This window comes from Rhinatrema bivittatum, chromosome 1, assembly GCF_901001135.1.
Source record: "Rhinatrema bivittatum chromosome 1, aRhiBiv1.1, whole genome shotgun sequence".
NCBI lineage: Eukaryota > Metazoa > Chordata > Amphibia > Gymnophiona > Rhinatrematidae > Rhinatrema > Rhinatrema bivittatum.
The window spans coordinates 51,042,630-51,064,246 of record NC_042615.1 but is presented as its reverse complement, the minus strand read 5'-3'; the positions used below and the strand labels follow the sequence as shown (position 1 = coordinate 51,064,246).

General features: G+C 43.5%; 1 protein-coding gene across 5 annotated transcripts in view; it reads left to right on the top strand.

The window, feature by feature from the left end:
- The window catches only part of NR3C2 (nuclear receptor subfamily 3 group C member 2), a 531,591-nt gene that overhangs the window by 413,579 nt on the left and 96,395 nt on the right, over positions 1-21,617 (top strand). For all 5 annotated transcript variants that reach the window (XR_003857159.1, XM_029604625.1, XM_029604838.1 and 2 more), the window contains exon 4: positions 2,522-2,638. Coding sequence is in view for 4 of the 5 variants with exons in the window: in XM_029604625.1 (XP_029460485.1) it covers positions 2,522-2,638 (117 nt within the window). In the remaining variant the exon portion in view is untranslated. The remainder of the gene's footprint in view (positions 1-2,521; positions 2,639-21,617) is intronic.

Here is a 21,617-nt window from a genome sequence, read left to right as displayed (position 1 = left end):
TGGATTTTAAAAATTCACCTTTAAGGCATTTATCATGCGGTATATACCCAACGCAGCTTAGTAAATATGCCCCATAAGTCAGGGCATGGCTTTCAAAAACTCTCACCCACGGTGGCGGTTGTGCCAACATTTCTAGTTTTTTGTGTTAAATGGATTTTAAGTGAGGAAAAGCAAAAAATAAATCTTTCTTGGTTTCTTTAAGAATTAAAATGAATCTCCCCTTAAAGTACAGTGTAAGTAAAAGTTCATTTATTAGTTGAATTAGTACCAGTTTAAAACTTGAGCAGTAGCATCAATCATCTAGGATTCAAAGCAAGGTGCAGTCCGTTTGTGCATCTTTCATAAGAGAGAGAGGAGGAATAGCCTAGTGGTTAGAGCAGTGGGCTACAAAGCAGGAGACCAGGGTTTGAGTCCCACTGTCGCTCCTTGTGACCTTGGGCAAGTCATTTTATCCTCCATTGCCTCAGGTGCAAACGTAGGGGCCGATACAGTACAGTGCGTTCCGACGGAGCTCCCTTATTCAGTAAGGGGCGAAAAATGCGCATCCAACCCGCAGAACCTAATAGCGCCCTCAACATGCATTTGATGGCCCTATTAGGTATTCCCACGTGATACAGAAAGTAAAATGTGCAGCCAAAGGTAGGCGCTAGTTTCTGCCAGCACCCCTGGCGATATTAAGTCGGAGGTCCCGAAGAGTAAAAAAAAAAAAAAAAAATTTTAAATGGGCCAGCAGCTGTCGGGTCGAAAACCGGACGCTCAATTTTGTCAGTGTCCGGTTTCCAAGCCCGTGGCTGTCAGCAGGCTCAAGAACAGACGCCGGCAAAATTGAGCGTCGGCTGTCAAACCCGCTGACAGCCGCCGCTCCGGGCTAAAAGGAGGCGCTAGTGTCCCTAGCGCCTCCTTTTGCCCGTTTCTACCACCGGGCCTCATTTAAATAGAGAATCGCGCGCACAGGCGAGTGGGCGTTCGTCCGCTCTCCCATGGACTATACTGAATCGGCCTGTTAGATTGTAAGCCCTCTAGGGATAGGGAAATACCTACAGTACATGAATGTAAACCAATGTGATATCTCAGATCAAATGTCTGTATATAAAAAAAAAAAAAAAGATAAAGCATCCATAATTTCTGTTACTGAATAAAAGCCCCTATAGTATGTTGAGATCAAACTACTGTAGTGGTTCCAGTGTCCTTCAAATTATGTTCTGTCGCACTATGCATCCTCTCACCAGCAGGCTTAATATTGTAGTAAGTCATAAAGATGTTGATTTAAGATAGTTCTGTTTTATAGAGCAAACAACCTTCATGAAGCCTACAGTAGAAATGCTTTTGCAACATTAGATGTGACCTGCTTAAGCCTGCAGTCTACGTTTTGTGTAAACATGAAAAAAATCTATTGTAGAGTTTCATTATGGTGTATATAAGCAAAGTGCTTTACCTGTTGTTTGGAATCATGTCGGCTCATTCATACTATAAGGGTCAAATCTGCAGTGCAGTTGTATTCATCCTGGGATTCTTGAGGGTTCACAATGTGACTGTACAATACAGACGTTTTCAAGTGGACCACAAATTTCCTAGAATTTATAGTTTATTAATGATGTTTTCAAAAGTGTCATTGTAGTCAAATTTAGAGTTCATTCATTGCTATCTGGATCCATGAATGATGAGAGCTGAAAATGCCGCAATGCCAGTGGAGAGTCAGGTGACATCATGAATGATAGGGATGTGCATTCGTTTTGAATGAATGCGCAATCCGCAACGTGTAGGTCCCTATTCGTTGCATTTGTAGGGTTCCGAAATATATGGCAAACCCCCACGAATGCTACGTATCACTAATGGATAAATCCCCCACCCTCCTGACCCCCCCAAGACTTGCCAAAAGTCCATGGTGGTCCAGCGGGGGTCCTGGAGCGATCTCCTGCACTCGGCTGCCAGTATTCAAAATGGCGCCAATAGCCTTTGCCCTTATTATGTGTCAGGGGCTACCGGTGCCATTGGTCGGCCCCTGTCACATGGTAGGAGAAATGGCCGGCGCCATCTTGTGCTCCTACCATGTGACAGGGGCCGACCAATGGCACCGGTAGCCCCTGTGACATAGTAAGGGCAAAGGCTATTGGCGCCATTTTGAATACTGGCAGCCGAGTGCAGGAGATCGCTCCAGGACCCCCACCAGGGACTTTTGGCAAGTCTGGGGGGGGGGGGGGGGGGGTTGTAGTTAATTAAATTTAAAGGGTTGGGATGGGGTTTTTTTTGTTTTTTTTAACTTTAATGGGAAATGAATACCATATGTAACTAATGGACGAATCGGGGTCCCCCGAAAACGGATGTAACGGATTTGGGTCCCGACGAATACTGAATCGAACGTATCCGTCCCTGCTGCACATCCCTAATGAATGACAACATTACAAAAAAAGCCATAAAGGTCAAAATGTTGAAGATAATAAAATAAGAGGAAAAATTCAGTCTCTAAAATTAGTAGCTATAAAAGAAACTTAGTTCTTTTGTTTTTTTCTGGTTTATTCAGGACAACACAATTACCTGTGTGCAGGAAGAAATGATTGCATCATTGACAAGATTCGAAGAAAAAACTGCCCAGCCTGCCGACTGCAGAAATGTCTACAAGCTGGAATGAATTTAGGAGGTAAGAATAATAACAGCCTTTTAAAAAAAAAAAAATGTCATTAAGCAAAAAATAATGTAATTAATCTGCATACATTCACCAACATCCCAGACTGAGTCAAAAATAATGCAAATGCTAAATGCACAAAAGCTAAATCCAGATGCAATCAGGAGATGCTTTTTATGGCTAGAAAAGAGACCACTATGTAGTTATAACAACATTTATTTGTGTGGTTTTACATAAGATTCCTGAAGCTTAAAGAATTGTGAACTCTTTGTTAGCCCCTTTCGGCATGTTTTGTCAGTGCAAAGAGCACATTGTTATTGCCATGTTTGTCCATTGGTCTTTCCGTCCATACTTGATGCATCAGAGACCTTCTCCGTGGATGGATTTGACAGTAATTTCATAGGAAAGTCTCTTACTGAAGTTTTATCACTCCTGCCAAATTCCAGCTAAACCTCTTCAAGGAGAAGGCTCCAAAAGATGTGTCAAGGAAGCGGGGCTATCCCTAATTTCACAGGAGCAGGCAGAAACTAGCATATCAAACACAGGAAAACCATTAAATGCACTTATTTTGTGTTACACTACAAGCATACTCTTCAACATATTTTTTGCAGCTAATACATTAATGAAAGATAAGTGTTGTATATATGCATCTGGTATAATGAAATGCTGCTACTACTACTACTGCTATTAAATATTTACATAGTGTTACAAGGTGTACATAGTGCTGTACAGAGTTACATAAGAGATAGTCCCTGCTTTGTTGAAATTCCATTTCTTAGCATCCAGTCAGATGAATCCAGAACAAGTGGGTTATGCACCTTGTTCCCTGTAAACCGACATGATATGATACGGTTCATGAATGTTCGGTATAGAAGAGAGTTAAATAAATAAATAAATAAATAAATGCACCTCTACCAGCAGATGGAGACAGAGCGAACTGACGTCACAGTATATATACCCCTGCAGTGACACCAGCCTGCCAGTATTCTCCATCTCCAGCAGATGGTGACATGCATCTCCCTACTGGGGACTGCTTCAATTTGAGAAAGAATTAAGGAAATAAATTTTCCCCGCTCTCCTGCGGTGATACCAAATGGCCCTTCCCCCAGCTGAGAATTCCTGAGGTGATTTCCGATGAGTGCCTTGGTCAGGTAGCTGGTTTTCAGCCAGCTTGGATTTAGCTGCTTAAGCAGCTGAAAGGCAGTGGGTACAGGGAGCAGAGTACAGCGGTGACAGCACATGCCCTCTCCCCTCGCCACCGGAGACCATCTCTGCACTCAGCCAGGTAAGGCTGAGCTCTGGCTTTTGTTGCGTAGGGCTTCCTCCTTCCCCTGGTCTCCATGCTCAGCGCGCTGTTCCAAAGTTCATCCCACTCCGTGGGAGGTCAAGGGACATGAGCAGCCTGGCAGGTTGAGCAGCCTCCTTAGGCTAGGCTCCACTCAGACTTTTTTGCTGCGTGCTGCATGGTAGGCCGCAACGGCATTTCGCGCACTTTCTCTGGTTGCCCTCTACAGGATTGTCGGTTCGGCTTGTGTGTCTAGCTGTGCATCCAGGTTGTGCGCCCAGTTTTTGGCCTGTGTGTCCAAATTATGCGGTGCTGTAGTGGCCGCATGCTTACCTGTGCACACAAGTTGTACTGTGTGCTTATCTTTGGGACTTCTAAGTCTTAGATGCCTAGTTAGGCTCCTAGGTGTGGGTCGTCTAAATGTTGGACGCCTAATTTTTGGGTGCCTAAGTTGGAAATATATATTAAAAAAAAAAAAATAGCTAGATGCACGCCTCCAGCCGCTACTCAGCTCCCCTGACGGCCATAATGGCGCCTATACCTAAGAAGCCAAAGCACCTTTTCCTTTGCCTGTCATATTAGGGCATCTCAGCCAGGAGTACCCGCTAACTTGTGCCATTGCTGATTGGAGGCTCAGGGAGAATTATCTTCCTCTGATTTCACTAAATCTAGTTTTTCCCAGCTGGATGTAGGTCTGGGTAAAGATGATTCAGGTGGGGTGCCTGAATTTGGGCCTCCCCTAACTGGTTTCTCAGCAGGGGACGTTAGCTCAGTGAGTGTGCCTCCTGGTTTGGATACTTCTTTCCAGGGGTTGCAATATTTCCTTCAGATGCAGTCTTCAACCCTGTCCAATGCTCCCAGAGCAGAAGCGCAGGTAGGAACCTTGCCTGGACCTTCTGTTAAGCATTGGAGTACTCCTAGAGCTGCAGCGTGACTTCCTGATGGAGATCCACATGGCACAGATGATGGTGCTGATCCTGACTCTCCTGAGGATGATAAAATTCCTCTAGGATTAGAACCATATAGAACTATGCTACAGTTCTTTAATAGAGATGAACTGCCAGCTCTGATCTCCCAGACCTTGGAAATGCTTGGGGTTCCTGGGGCAGATTCCGAATCTGAGCTGAAGAGAAATCTCATTTTGGTTTCCTTGCATAAAGCCTCTTGTTTTTTCCCCCATGATGGAGAGTGTTCAAGAATTAATTGATCTTGACTGGGGCAACCCAGGGGCTAATTTTATAGGGGGTCGGGTTTTAGATGGCCTGTACCTTTTGGATCCAGTAGTAAGAGAGCACTTACATTTTCCGAAGATAGATGCACTTCTGTGTGCCATCTCCATGCAGACCACTTTTCCCGTGGAAGGAGGTGCGGCCTTGAAGGATGTTAATGGTAAAATAAAATTGAGTCTATGCTTAAGCAAGCATTTGAACAGTGGCATTGAACTTGCAGATCGCTTTTTGTTGTTCCTTGGGGGCTCTCTCTTGTTTGCTTCTCTCCCAGGAGATAAATCTGTGGTAAGCTCCAGGGCATTTATGGAACCAGCTGCTGCCTTCTTGGTAGATGAGGGCTGTGATTAGTCTGCACTTCAGCCAGAGTGGTGGCTTCTATTGAAGCGGCCAGGCATCAGTTATGTTTGAAAAATTGGTTGGCAGTTGCAACCTCAAGGCTGACCTCATATTGCCCTTTAACGGCTCGCTTTTATTTGGGAGTGAGCTGGAGGAACTGGCCAGTAAGTGGGGCGAAACTCTTCATTTGCCGGAGGATAAGAAGCAGATGTGGCGCTCCTTTAACATGAAAGGTCGTGCTTGAGGACCTTGTGTTTTCGACCTTATAGAGGAGTGACCTTTCAGAGGACTCGACCTTTTGGTAGGTCTCAGTCCTTTCACCTCTGACAACCCAGAAGGGCGCAGGCTTGGGTAGTGGCACTTTCCCAAGCCTCCCAATGAAGGTTTGCTGACCCACCCCTGGGAACAGGAGATAGGAAGATGCCTCTCTCTGGTTTATCAGAGGTGAGTCGAAATCACATCGAATCAGTGGGTCCTGGAAGTAATACAAGAAGGACATGCAATGGAGTTTTGCAGTGTTCCTTGGGACATGTTCATGGAGTCTCCCTGCAGAAGAATCGGGCAGTGGAGAGTACATTGGCAAGGCTCCTCAGTCTGAGGGCTGTGGTTCCAGTGCCCATGTCTCAAGAAAATATGGGGCAATATTCCATTTTTCATCATGCCAAAGAAGAAGGCTCTTTTCATCCCATCCTGTAAGTGAAACATTTTTGCATGGAAAACTTTCACTCTGTTATAATGGCCGTGCAGTTGGGGAAACTTCTGACCTCCCTGGATCTGTCTGAAGCGTATCTTCACATTCCCATCCAACTAGAACATTAATGCTTTCTGCGGTTCACAGTTCTGGGGCACCACTTTCAGTTTTGGGCACTGCCCTTTGGTCCGGCCACCGCTCCCAGAACCTTTTCCAAGGTAATGGTAGTAGTTGCGGCAGAGTTGAGAAAGGATGGAATCCTAGTACACCCATAATTGGATGACTGGCTGATTCAAGTTGCTGGAAGAGAGCCGCTTGGTGACTCAAAAGGTGATTTCCCTGTTGCAGGAGCTCAGCTGGGTGGTGAACCTAGGCAAGAGCAGTCTTCAGCCTACTCAGTCACTGGAATACCTCTGGGTTCGGTTCGACAAGAAGCAGGGCAATGTGTTCCTCCTGGAAGCCCAAATTCAGAAGTTGCTAGCTCAACTCTATCTGTTGTTGAACACTCTGCGCCCGACCATATTGTCTTACCTGCAGGTACTTGGCTTCATGGTGGCGACCCTGGAAGTGGTGCCATGGGCGAGGGCGCATATGCATCCTCTTCAGTGCCCCCTTCTGTCGTGGTGGAACCCACAGTCTCAGGACTATTTGATTTGGCTCCAACTACCGATGAGGTCTCCTCCCAACTGCAGTGGTGGCTGCAGTCAGATCATCTATGGAAGGGGTTATCCACCCCCACCAGACTGGCTAACACTGACTAATGCGAGCCTCCTTGGTTGGAGCTGACTGTGCAAGGGCGCTGGAGTACAGAAGTCTCTCTCTGGAACATCAATCGGCTAGAAGCCAGGCCGGCCCAGTTGGCATGTTTACAGTTCGGCATCAGGCTGCAGGGTCAACCGGTCCAAATAGTGACAGACAGTGCAATGACTGTGGCTTACATTAAATCAGCAGGGAGATACCAAGAGCCAACAAGTGTATCAGGAAATAGATTATCTTATGGAATGGGCATAGGTGCATCTTCAGATGTTCTCAGCCTTGCACAATGCAGGCAAAGACAAAGTAAGAGCAGACTTTCTCAGCAGGATAGTCTAGACCCAGAAGAGTAGGCATTGTCAGACTAGTTGTTTCAGCTGATTTGGGATTGCTGGGATCTCCCGTTCCTAGACCTGTTGACAACTTTGCATAATGCAAAAGTTCCACAGGAGGAAGTCATTGGGGTTCAATGCCCTAATGCAGGAGTGGCTGGAAGACAAGTTGCTGTATGCCTTTCCTCCATGGCCCACGTTGAGCAGACTGATTCGAAGGATCGAATGCCATGGAGGGATGGTGCTCTTGGTTGCTCCAGATTGGCCCAGGAGAACGTGGTTTGCAGATCTGCGGAAGATCCTGGTGGATTCACCTCTTCGATTTCCAGCGCACAGGAACCTGTTGCAGCAGGGATCTGTTCTTCACGAAGATCTGACTCGATTTTGTCTTATGATATGGCCGTTAAAAGGGCTTGCTGCTGAAACATGAATACTCTGCAGCAGTTATTTCCACTTTGCTAAGAGCTAGAAAGTTCTCCACTTCCTTGGCCTATGTGTGAGTTTGGAGAGTGTTTGAGGCCTGGTGTGAGGATAGAGGTACTCTTCCTTCTTTGGTCAAGCTTCTGCTCATTTTGGAATTGCAGGTTGGCTTGAATTAAGGCTTGGCTCTTAGTTCCTTAAAAGTACAAGTAGTGGCTCTCGCCTGTTTCAGGGGTCAGGTAAATGGTGGATTCTTGTCGGCTCATCCTGATATGGCCCGTTTTCTGAAAAGAGTGAAACATCTTCATCCTCCTTTGCAGTTTCTGGTGCCCCTATGGAGTCTTAATTTATTTTTGGCAGGTCCTATGTTTAAACCGCTATGTACTCTGACCTTGCTGTTGCTGACCTTGAAAACGGTGTTCATGTGACAATTTGTTCTTTGTGCAGGGTTTCTCAACTGCAGGCCTTGACTTGCTGGGAGCCATTTCTCCAGGTGACCCCAGGGGTCTTACAGCTGTTTACTGTTCCTTTTTACCGAATGTGGTCACTGAGTTTCACTTGAATCAGTCAATCTCCCTGTCATCTCTGGACAGAGAGAGAGATATAGAGGAGTATTATCTGTTGCGACCCTTGCAAGTCAAAAGACATATTGTCAGGTATCTGGAAGTTACTGAGCCTTTGCGGAAGTCAGATCTCCTGTTTGTCCTTCACGGCAGTGCTAGACAGGGAGAGCCAGCCTCATGGGCTACAATAGCTTGCTGGATTAAGGTGGTAGTCACGGCTGAATACATGGATGCTGAGAAGCTGTTCCCTGGTCAGTTTAGGGCTCATTCCACTAGAGTTCAAGCAGTGTCATGGGCAGAAGTTAGACTATCTCCTGTCGACATTTGCCAAGGTGCGACGTGGTCCTCCTTGCACACTTTTTTCAGGTATTATCGTCTGGATGTTCAGGCCTAGGAGGACGCAGCCTCGGCACGTGCAACTGCGTTGGACTGCGAACAGCCTCCCGCCTTATTCGAGAGTAGCTTGGGTACATCCCACTTGCTCAGGATTCATCTGACTACACCCTAAGAAATGAGAAATTTCTACTTACTTGGTAATTTCCTTTTCTTTAGGACAGTCAGATGAATCCAGCTTCCCGCCCTTGGCTGCCAAATGATTGCATACTGATCCCACTGTGTGCCTACATGTTACAGGGATTGCTGGCAAGTATTACTCCAGTCCCTAGACTAGTGTTATTACATTCTTGTCTGAGCTCAGTGTTGGCTTTTGGCTGAGTATTGCAATGGTTATCTGTTTTAATCAAGTTTTTTGCTAGTCTGGCCACAGTTGCTTTTGAAGAGAATACTGGCGGGCTGATGTCACTGCAGGAATATATATACCTTATATATACCTTGTCATCAGTTTGCTCCGTCTTCATCTGCTGGTAGAGGTTCATAACCCGCTTGTCTGAATTCATCTGACTGTCCCAAAGGAAAGGAAATTTTCAGGTAAGTAGTAATTTCTCATGCTAGGCAGAACAAACAAAATAAATAAGAGTGTATGGGAAAACAGGGTTTGACACTGAAAGACTCAACAAATAGGTTAATTGGTAGACATGGACCGATTTAACTAATTGGTAAAAGCTGAAGGGAAGCAAGTATCTATCTCACTAACAATGTATAAAAGATAAACAGAAAGTGAGTGGGTGTTTGAGGGGTAAGGAGGAAGGGAATTAAAGATAAACCAAATATTTTCTCTTTTAGAGGGTAATTTTCAAAGGCATTTCTGTGAGTAAAACATTTTTATTCACAGAAATGGCCTTTTACAAAATTTCCTGCATGATATCAAATTAATTTTAAAATCCCTACGCACGCCAAAGTGCGGAGATATGTACATAAGTGGGGCTGGTGCACACTGCGCGGATTTTAAAAAACACCCATGGAATATAGAACAGAGATCAAATACATCTGAAAAGATCCAACAAAACCTGGTTCAAGCAGATTTAATAAATAGCAAAAAATTGGAAAATGTAGAACATGCCTTGAGGTCTCATAATTTAAGAGTATTGAATTTTCCTGTGACAGATATATCATCACCACTGGAATTATTTAAGACCTATATTATTCAAGTGTTGACGGTACCAGATACTGCAATGCCTGTGATTACAAAAGCCTTCTATCTTCCGCAAGCTCCTGGTAGAACTGAGGCCACATCCAGACAATTACCATCAATGGATTTATCTGAGATTTTAGAAATGTCTCAAGATATGGATATTGTTAAAAGGAGGCCAATGTTAATTTCCTTTGAATAATATCCTCAGACTTTTTTTTTTTTTCCGTAATAGACAGTCTTTATTCTACGATCAAAAAATCTGGGTCTACCCTCACCTTACAAAATCTTACCCAATCACGCAGGAAGAATTTTTTGCTAATGCGTTCTGATGTTCTTCAAAAAGGGGCTCAATTTCTTCTTCGTTATCTTTGCAAGTGCTGTATTAAGTACCAAAATGTTCATTATATCATTTTTCGAACCATCGCAACTTAGAGGGTTTTTGGATACGCGCACCTAATTTGTCATAGCTGGTTTTGGTATTGATGTATGATTGTTGTGATTCTCTCTCAGCTACCTTTATTTACATTAGAGTCGATTTTTGGTTTATGAAGCGCTCCTATTTCTGAGCGCCACTCCTCCTCTTCATTTTTATTCAGTTCATGTCTATACCTTGTATTGATTTTTTTCTCTTTGATGTAATACTTGATATGCTCTGATATTGCAACGCAAGGTTTTGCTTGTGATTATTTGAAATGCCGAAAATTAAAAATTAAAAAAAAAAAAAAAGCACCCGTGTACGGGCATCTCTCCCGATATGCGCGCACGTTAAAGGTTCAGGAAAGGGGGTGGGGCAAGGCCAAGAGATGTGTGCGTAAATACTTACGCGCACAGGCACGCACTGAGGTCCTCTGCCGCGGAACTTTACTACTGCTATGGATGGCGTGTAAGTACAAAAACAAAAAAATATCTGGGCCAATATCTGGGGAAAGGGACGCTAATAATAAATTAGGGAGGTTTGGAAGTCATATCCCTAAATTGGACAAACTGGGAAAGCATGCTATGGCGTCGGCACGCCTCCCTTATACAATTCTGTCCACTTACACGGTAGAGGCAGCATTCGTGCACACGTCTGTATAAAATTGTGCTGTTTTATAACATGCATGCATGCATGTACGCACGTATGTTATAAAATGGCCACGTCTCTGGATGCGAGCCGGCGTATGTGCGTACATGTGCGCCCACGTTGGCTGTTCAAAGGTTACCGTCCAAGTGGGTAAACATGCCAGCATCCCTTTGGGATAGCCACCACCCTCCCTCAGCTTAGCCCATTGGTGGTGGCAGGAGCCATCTTTACTCATTCCTTTCCTGTGGTGCCATTCTTGAAAATTAGCACCACAATGGGCATAGGGAAGCATGAGATCGGCTGGTGCTATTTTTCAAGATGGCACCAGCGGGGCAGGAGCAAGTGAGAATCACTCGTGCCCTCTTGAGACAGAACTACACTTGGGGGTAAGCTGGAGGGACTCCTGGGAAGGGAGTGAGGGTGGCGCTATTTCCAAGGGGGGGGGGGGAGATTAAACAGGGCAGAGTTACAAGGCTGGACGCTTCCAGAAGGGTTTCTCATGAGATGGGATGAAGGTGGGGCCTGGGCCAGTCCCATGGACCACCAGGGATATTCTTTCACGGGGGAGTGTGTGTGTGGTTACAAGGACATGTGGCCCCTTTAAAAGATGGGGGCCCTACCGCATGCATTGCTGTGACTGAGAGTGCATGGTTTTCCCAGCCACAGTAACACAAGGAAAATTCCTGCTGGATTTGCTAACCTGCAGAACTGAGATATCGCATGTAACTCATGCAACCCATCTTCCCCTCCCTCTATGCAACCATTACAACCCTTTTCGCCTCCGCTTTGCTTTCTTTGCATTACGTCTTTCCCCCTTCCCCCCCCCCCTCAAAACAATTTCTCAATGTCATCACTTCTTCCCTACAACTCCTAATTAAGTTTCCTTATCAAACCTTGTTGCCAATTGTATAGTTTTATCCACTGTTTTTGTATTAGTTCCATGTAAAGCCTCTGTTTGCTGAGTTTGAAGTTATAATGTAAACCGAACTGATGTTTTCTACGAAGTCCGGTATATAAAAACCACAAATAAATAAATAAATAGTAAATAGTAAATCCCACAGGAAATAACTTGCGGTAATATAGCATGACGATGTGCTATTTTAACACAGGTTAGTAAATAGGCCCCTTAATATGATAAGATCACACAAAACACACTTAAACGATCAATTTTGGAAGTAGCTCAGTGATTTTATTGGAGCTGGTTTTCTAGGTCCTTGAGTGCTTGTTCATGAAAAGTAGAGCCTTCTCTTCTTGTGAAGGTTGAAGAAACACTTGATCCAAGTTGAAGAGCTGATGATGTTTTAGTGGGATGGTATCTGATTAAAGATTATGTACTTTGAAAACTGATACACCCAGGCACCCTTGGTGCTTTTCAAATTTCACTTGCAATTTTGTAATTTTTGTAATTTTTTTTTTTTAAATAAGATTTCCTTCACTGCCTGCTTTCTTCACATAAGTCATAGGATAATAGGGGCAGCATTATTAACTTGTTACATAGCGATGTCACTGTAGGCAGCTCTTCATGGGAGCAATCACCTGGCAACAAGATATTTTGGCCCCTACCCCTCCCAACAAAAAAAAAAAATACTTATAATCTAGGTTTGAACAAAAGTAGGTTAAGCAGCTTGCTGTAGGTGAGCGATGGAGAGGAGGATCAGACAGGGAGATTGAGGCTTTACAGCTGCTCATTCTGACAGCCTCGCTGCTCTGCTTTCCCCAGGCATGGATGTTCAGTGTATCACTGTGATTGACCTGGCAGCACTAATAATGCAGTGAGTACATGAAGTCTGTGACATCACTGCACAAGAACAGGAAGGGGGGGGGGGGGGGAAAGCTCCCATGCCGATGAATTCTACAGTATAGATAATTACATAGTCTCATTTTCAACCTTTTTTCTCTATTGCCAAAACAGTCACTATTTCAGCATTAGAAAAAATATTACATTTAGTTGGTCTGCTCAGGCTAAAGCATACGCACAGTGATTTTTTTTTCTTTTTAATCCAGATCATTATAAATTATGGTGGTCGGCTAATGAACACCGGGGGACATTTTGCTCCGGCTTTGGTTTGGTTTGGTTTTTTTTCCAGCATTCATAATCAGTCTTTCTAGGATTTGCGGGTCGGTTTTTGATGTTGACACAAGTTTTACGACTGCTTGACTGCATGTGGATGTAATCCGCTCTGGACAGATACGTATCTTGGAAGTAGCGGGAAAATAAAACTTTCAAATAAGTAAACAAACAAACATAAATAAATAAATAAAGCTACGAGCCCCAGAATGATCTGCATAGGAGTTGAAAAAAAATTAGAACTGGAATAAAATGTACTCTGGAGACAAATAAGTCACCTCACCAGCCTGTTATAAACACGCTCTTTCTTCAAAGGTGAAAGTTTTCCTTTAAGCTCGGTATATTTACATGTAGTTAAAAGCAGAGGTACAAGAGTCTGTAATAGCATTTGTAGTTCTTTTTTTTTAATAAGACGACATTGTTTCTAACAAACAGTGCGTGTGCAAAATTTATACTTTACCTGACAATAGGATTTCCACCTCATTCCAGGTCATCCGAACAGGCTGATCCAGTCCTGGTCTTTCCTCATCACATACACTGATTTGTAATTCTGATTTTCTGATTGATTTCCCCTTCAGAATAATCAGAACTACAAATACATGCATGCAATGGGGCAAAACCCGGCCTGGGTCCGCCTGTTTGGCTGAACTGGCAGACCTACCCAGGCAAATGTGGAACTTGATTGTAATGTGTATAGTTTCCACTGTTTGCCATTTGTTGTTCCTAACATATACTATTAATGAAAAATAACCTTCTGACATTATAATGGTCCCCTGCCAAAATATAAATGGTAAGATAAAACCCAGATGTCTGTTTTCAAAGTAGGAAAGCATTATCCAGTCGCCATATTCTGCGATGCAACATTATTTCTGTTATGCCAAGTGGTCAGCAACAACCCTAAATGAAGGTAGTGGGGAATCCAATCAGCCAGTCTAAAATATTTTACTTTCATTTAGCAATAGGTACTATTGGCACTACACATGTTTTGCTGTGCCCTTTTTACATTCTGGTTGGTTTAAGAATTGTTCTGACACATCAGTCATCATCTGGGAATGGTGAATAAAACGGAAAATTTCATAATGCCTCTGTATCGCTCCATGGTGAGACCACACCTTGAATACTGTGTACAATTCTGGTTGCTGCATCTCAAAAAAAAGATATAGTTGCGATGGAGAAGGTACAGAGAAGGGCGACCAAAATGATAAAGGGGATGGAACTGCTCCTCTATGAGGAAAGACTAAAGAGGAGGTTAGGACTTTTCAGCTTGGAGAAGAGACGGCTGAGGGGGGATATGATAGAGGGGTTTAAAATCATGAGAGGTCTAGAACGGGTAGATGTGAATCGGTTATTTACTCTTTCGGATAGTAGAAAGACTAGGGGGCACTCCATGAAGTTAGCATGGGGCACATTTAAAACTAATCGGAGAAAGTTCTTTTTTACTCAACGCACAATTAAACTCTGGAATTTGTTGCCAGAGGATGTGGTTAGTGCAGTTAGTATAGCTGTGTTTAAAAAAGGATTGGATAAGTTCTTGGAGGAGAAGTCCATTACCTGCTATTAAGTTCACTTAGAAAATAGCCACTGCCATTAGTAATGGTTACATGGAATAGACTTAGTTTTTGGGTACTTGCCAGGTTCTTATGGCCTGGATTGGCCACTGTTGGAAACAGGATGCTGGGCTTGATGGACCCTTGGTCTGACCCAGTATGGCATGGTCTTATGTTATCTAATTAGAAACTAGTTTATTCAGACTGTTTTACGATAAGGTGAATTGTTTTTTCTAATTATAATTCAGAGTTAAAATTTGTTGTTTAAACGCGCTGATGCTCCTCCTCCTTCCTGTCTGTGCGTCCCCGGAAGTAAACGTTGCCGGAGCCACGTGGGCAGGAAGGCGAGAAGCATCAGTGCGTGCAGAAGAGGAGCAGGCATTTGCGTGGGCCGCCGCGAATTCCAAGTCGCAGTGGCCCGAGAAGAGGAAGAGGCCTCGGTAGCAGGGCTGCCGCGGCCCAAGAAGATCAGGGCCGCTGCAGAGCCCATCCTGTGGCGACCCGCGAAGAGGAGGCTCAGAGGTGAGAGAGAGGCTGAGGGTCTGTAGAGTGTGCATGTGTGCGTGTATGAATGATTGTATGAGAGAGAGCATGTGCCAGTGAGAGCCTGTGTGTGTGTGTGAGAAAGAGAAATGCATGTGAGAATGAGAACCTGACTGTGTGTTTGAGGGAAGATGGAGAGAAAAGAAACAGAAAAAAACACAATATAAAAGGAATTGGCAAAAAAATAAGAAAGGGAAGGTGGAAAAAAAAAAAGCCTGTGACCAACCAATTAGAAAACTAAGATCAGACAGCAAAGGCAAAAAAAAAAAAAAAAAATTACTTTAGTGATTGGCACATGTAATCTTTGGGAATGTGCAAGAACAGCACTTTCGCTATGCGGATCTCACAATGTACGAGATCAGCATGGAGAAAGTGGAAGCCCACGGGGCCTGCACAGAGGAGGCAGCAGAATGGGCTTCAGTGTCAGTAGCAGCAATCGGCGCCTCCCCAATAGCCACGCAGCAGCAGTGACAGTGGCAGCAGAGGAATGAGAGAGGTTCCGTGATTGCTGGCAAAAGAGAGGGGGTCTGCCTTTAGTGTGTGCATGTGTATGAATGGGACTCTGCCTGGGGGTGTATGTGTGTGAATGCATGGGTGCCTGCCTGGGGGTCTGTGTGTGAGAATGAATGTGTGCATGCCTGGGGGATGGGGAGGGAGTGGAGTGAAAATGAATGGGAGCCAATAAAAGAAACTGACTGACAGATGAAGTCTGTAACGCTTGCTTGGACTTGGAAGTGTACGAAATACCAACCTTCAATTGAAGATTTAGCCAATGAAATTCAGCAACAAAAAAGTCACTAAGCAGGTAAGGTAAAGAATTATTTGTTTTTGCTTTATTAATAAATACAGTACATATTAAAATTATAACTTATTGATTAGAGCTACAAATATCACAAAATTATAGATTTTTCTAGAAGTGACACACCACCCGAGTTATGCTCGTTTTTTTTATGAATTTTGACACACTGAGCTCAAAAGGTTGGCCATCACTGTGATAGTGGGTAGATGACATCTAGCATTGCTGCAAGCATGAAATGCCTAAAGGTGACATCACATGGTGCACGGAGCTGCATTTCAAAAGTGGTATCACTACAGTTCCAGATAGGGAGATGCTTTCACGCCCTAGCAAGAGAAGCCCAGCTCCAGCTGTGACAGTACCACTAGAATCAATCAGAAGCAACATGTTAAAAAAAAAAAAAGAAATTACACCAAAAGGAAGGACTCTTTTTTAAAACAGATGCTGTTTCCAAAATCTCAGCCTGCTGTTTAAATGATTTAAAAGGTTTGTTTACAGTAACCGTCTTTGCACAACAAAATGCACAGCAATTTCCCCCTTCAGTATCCTTTGGGATACTCCAAAAAAGTGAGAGGTCCTGTGGGGCAGTTTAAGCAACTGTATAGTAAAAAATAAAATGCACGGAATGCAAATTAAACATTTTGTCAACTGGCTTTCAAAGTTGCATAAACTTTAAACAAAACTTTCAGTAGATGATTGTAACATAATAAACAGCAACCTTCAACTTACCATATTGATTCGTGGGGGATGTGTAACACCTGTTTGCCAGTTGTGTGAATTTCTGGCCTATTCCCTTCTCAGAACTCTGCCCCCTTCCAGAGTGCATGATTGATTTATCTTCAGGCTGATTCTCATGCTCCTCCCTGCTGCTCCTCCTGAGCTACTCTACAGATTAGTTTATGCGCTTCACCACTGGCATATTTAACCAAGGGAGAGTGACCATAAAGCGCCACGTGAAAAAGGGACAAGCTGACCCAGTCCTAAATAAGACGTCTGGTCTTTTTCTGCCGACATGTTTCTAATTTTACTCACATTGCATGCATGTGGCTCTGCAGTTCTGGCTGACCAACCTTCCGATACTCTGGGTCTTTATCTTTCCGTGTAAGGGGTCCACACATATACTAATCTTGATCCCACCATTATGGATCTAAATTGGGCCATGACTGTATCGATCTATGTCTGAATCACATGCAGCAGTACAGTTTGTAATGTTGCAGGCAGCATATGCAGCAAGTGCACGCAAAAGTTACACCAAATTTCAAAGGGAAGGTAGACGTGTGCATTCGCACTGGAAATTATCCCACTGAAATGAGTTGCAGCTACCATGTGAAGTGTGTACATTTTCTCTGTAAACTTACATGCATACTTTTTAAGGTTGAAAAGTGTGTGTGTAAGTGAAAACTCCCCCCCCCCCCCCCCAAGGAGTATGTCTGCACAGTCCAGGTAAACTAACTTGTGAACATGACATGTGGTTAAATTTACCCACACATTGGGCAGGCAGCTTTATAAAACCCAATTTCTGCACATAAATCAGTGTTTTCCATGTGAAAATGCACTGGAAATTTACCCCCCATGGATCCAGGAAGCATTAAAGAGCCATTTAAAGAAGTGAGATTTTAAAAAACACAGGGTGTGCTTAAAAGAAGATGCATGCTCTTTTTTTTTCCAAGTGAAATCATAAAAAATTAAAGGGTGAAATTTCAAAACATTTATGGTGAATTTTAAAAGCCGGGCATATGCTTATCCACCCAGCTGCACCCACAAGTTCCAATGTGCGAAGATCTCACATCAGGAAAAAAGGTGGAATGTAGGTGGGGCGTTGGCATTCTAGGGTGGGGTCAAGAGATGTGTGGGCAAGTACCAATGCACCCTGGCGCCTCGCCCAGATATACCAGAGTGTAAGTTTACTTCTGCTATGAAGGAGGTGTAAGCCTAATAAAGCTATTTCCAAGCATCTCTGAGGTATTTGAGGGATCTGGGTTAAGTGAGAGGCGTGCAGACTAAAGAACCAGGGGGGGGGTTTGGATGACCTAGTTGTAGAGTGGGCAAACTGGTGGTGAAGCTGGTCATGGCGTGGACGCACACCTCTTATAAAATTCCTTCTGTTGCTTGGCTCAGAGCCGACATTAAGAGGCTGTGGGGCGGATTTTAAAAGCCCTGCTCGCGTAAATCCGCCTATTTTACATAGGCCTGCCGGCGCGCGCAGAGCCCCGGGACTCGCGTAAGTCCCGGGGTTTTTTGTCGGGGGCAGTCTTGGGTTGTTTCAGAACCGGAACCAAGAGGTACCCAGGCAAGTTGCTATTTTATAACACTTACATGCGTACATTTGTCAATTTATTCGCGTAATTTTACACCTGCGCAATTGATGTCTGACTCATATTGTTTACTATTGATTGGGTGAGAGGTCTTGGTGAACTGGGGGAGTTCAGAGTGAAGCACTTAGGAGGGTCTCTGACATGGAGAAGGACTGGGTGGGGGTTTTGGCAAACTGGTGATTTAAGTTATGCAGGCATATTTTAAAATATACTGACTCGCTGTGCATAAACAGGGTTTTACATGAGCAAGTCAGTTTCTTTCATGCACAAAATATGCACAAGTAAGGTTTTTAAATGGGTAGGAAAAGTATGTGCTTTCAATAAATTACAGATATTCACACGTAAGGAAACAATCATGTATGTTAAAGATAGACATATGCATATTTTATATTCTGCATGTACCTGATGTGTAGGTTATAAAGTAGATCTCCTCACAGCCATATATGTGCATATATGGTGCCCCACAGAGTTGTTTGAAAGTTACCTTCAAAATATACAGGGTCAAAAAATAAAGGCAACATATGAGCAAAACCAAAAGACAAAGGAATATTGTCAAGATAAAGAAAAATTGATATACTGAGATATCTAAGTAATTATGTTATTTATATTTATGAAAAAGTACCATCCTTGTTATGTTCCCTACATCTACATGGTCCATTGCTTATGTTACTGAATTGTAGAGATAGCAGAAATTGGTCATTGTGAGACCGAGTGGTGATCTCCCAGGCCTGGAGACACAAATGCAGTCTGAGTCTGAGTCCAGCCTTTCTTAAACACTTATCTTTATTACAGCTTCACAATCACACAACAGTAAGCAGTCTTCCTTTCAGAACAGTGTACTCAATTACTCACAGTTCATACTGCTTCCCGCAGTACTCACAGTTCAGCTTTGGCACAGCTCAGTGTTTGGGCAGTTTTATTTTACAGGAGCTGTCTTCCTCCTGGAGACCCGGGCCTGGTCTGATTATCCCCACCTGGATCCCAGCTCTTATTCTCCAGTCTCTGGTTATGCCTTCTGAGCCTCACCTACCCCGCAGGATCCTGCCCATAGAGCATACAATCCTTAAGTCATTTAAGATGGATCAGGCGTCTAGCCTGATCCTGCACAGGTAAATAGGGGAACACTAGAGGTACTGCCTCACGTCATATTAAAATATTTTCACAGTGTGAAGCACACTGTACAGTACTAAAGGATCTGTAGTACAAAAAATGTTCTTTTCTTCCATGTTGTTATATCTATTTATTTACAATAGTTATAGCCCACATTATACAAGAAAACTTGTTCTAAGCAGGTAACATTGTCAACAGTAAAGACATAAAAACAGACATCACTTCATATAAAGTAGCAAAAACAAAATAAAATTGCTTGGTAGTATAAGATTTTGCGAGATAACATTAAAAGCTCCATATCTAAATGACTTGGCGGCTAAAATGGTTAGAGGACTTGATATTGGGGGTTTTTCTGACCTTGGCTTACAGGAATATGCCACCTCACTTCATAAATTAACCTCTGACATTTACACGAAGGAAACGCAGTTTAAACTTGTGCACAGAGTTTTCCTTAATACAGTTAGAAGTTTTTTGTTTTGACTTTTTGATTCAGGTGCATGTTCTGTGTGTCAGATGGAAGGAACTGGTACATATCTATGCATTCATTTCTGAGGTGTGCTAAACGGAGGTCTGTTTCGTGTGACGTCCAGTGCAGAAATGAGGTGGTTTTGGGTGCAAATGTTGACCTCGCGGCCTTTATTATTTATTTATTTAAGATTTTTTTATATACCAACATTCAAGACTATAGTCCCATCATGCAGGTTCACAAGGGTTTTTTGGTTTTTTTTATTAGGAGCGGTTGCCGAGGCTGATAGTTTTAAGATTTGGTGGAGAAGCGCATCCTTTATTGGACGTATTTACTGGCCAAAAAAGTGTATTTTATCAAATTGAAGTAGCCCTGCCCCCTCGCATGGGTTTCCATAGCAACAGGAAGCTCCAATTGGGAGGCGGGGACAGGATGACGCAGGGCCTTGAGAGTGTAACCGGTGGCAAGAGGCCCTGCTCTGGATTTTATTTTTAGAGTTGTATTGCTGCTACTGCCGGAGCTGGGTGGCACCAGGGAGGGCCGCAGAGATGACTTTGGGGTGGGGGTGGGAGTGGACTCCTTCCCCCACTGCTTATGGGGGCTTGATTATATAAATACAGCCCTGCCCTCAACACTCCAGGATTACTGTTCCTCCACCTCTCAGCACTATATGCTTGCTCTCTCTTTCAGTCTCTCCCCATCTCTTCGCTCTCTCCTCTCTTCTCCCCAGACCCTTCCCTCTTTTATTTTTCCCATTCTCTTCTCCTTTGCTGCTTCTCCCTCCCTCTCCTGATTCTTCACTATCCTATCCAGAAAGAACATTCTCTTCCAAAAAGGTTGACGAATACCTTAAAAATTTAGTTTATTTTTGATTACCTCCAAATCCAGAGTAAGAGATCAATGCGCTTACAGTAAAAAATTAAAAAAAATACATTTGCATAACACAAAAAAATATCAAACAATCCAAGCATAATCAACCTAAAACTTGCCCTGACCAGAATCATAGGACCACCTATTGTTAAAATTAACAGTCAAATGCTTCAACATATAACAGTCTTCACGCCCTATCTAAACTTAGCATAATCAATTTCCTTTTTTAAATTAGCAGGGAGTGACTCCCCTAAAACTAGGGCCACATATCTAAGCAATGCATGGCGTGCACCCCTCTAGTCGGATGGTCGACGGAAGAGGAACACCAGCATGCTAGCATGATTTTTAAAGTGACAGAAACTTCATAGAACCTAGGAACTCTTGGGACACAAAGGGAGTAATATTCAGCCACCGGCTGGGTTGCAGAGTTAGCCAGATAGACTTAGCCAGCTAACTCTACAAAGTGAAGATCTACCAAGGAGGCTTGCTCCTGCCTGCTCGCCTATGCCAAAATAAAAAGCTGCTTCTTTTTTTCTTTTGTCTATGCCTTGTCCATTTCGCACTTTATTACCAAATGAAATAAGACTTGAGCAAGTCGAATTCTGCTGTTAATTTATGAGGAAAGCCAGGCTTGTGATTCTGTTTAATAAACTTCACATTTTTCAAGTATTTTTTTCACGTGCTGTTTCGTAATGTAAAAATGTCATTAAATGTGTTGCTGGGAAGGTTGTAAGCCTTCTTCCTCATAAAACTCACATTCATTGTGCAGGGGAAAAAATGGATTTTCTTTTTCAGTAGCTGCTTTCCCTTGATTATAACTGCATGCAGGTGAACGTGTTTTAGTTAAAGAAAACAGAGAATTCCCATAGAGCATCCAGCCAATATTGCAGCTCGTCACTAACAGTCTAGTTACACGGGCCAGATTCATGAAAGCCAGGGACAGCTGAAAGGAGCATATTCTCAAGAGAGAGGTGCAGGCCATTGTATTAAACCTCTGTTTCCTTGATGGACATGATACCCAGAAGTGTGTCTTGGCTTCCACAAAAGAACTGGTTCCTCAAAAAAAAAGGGAACGC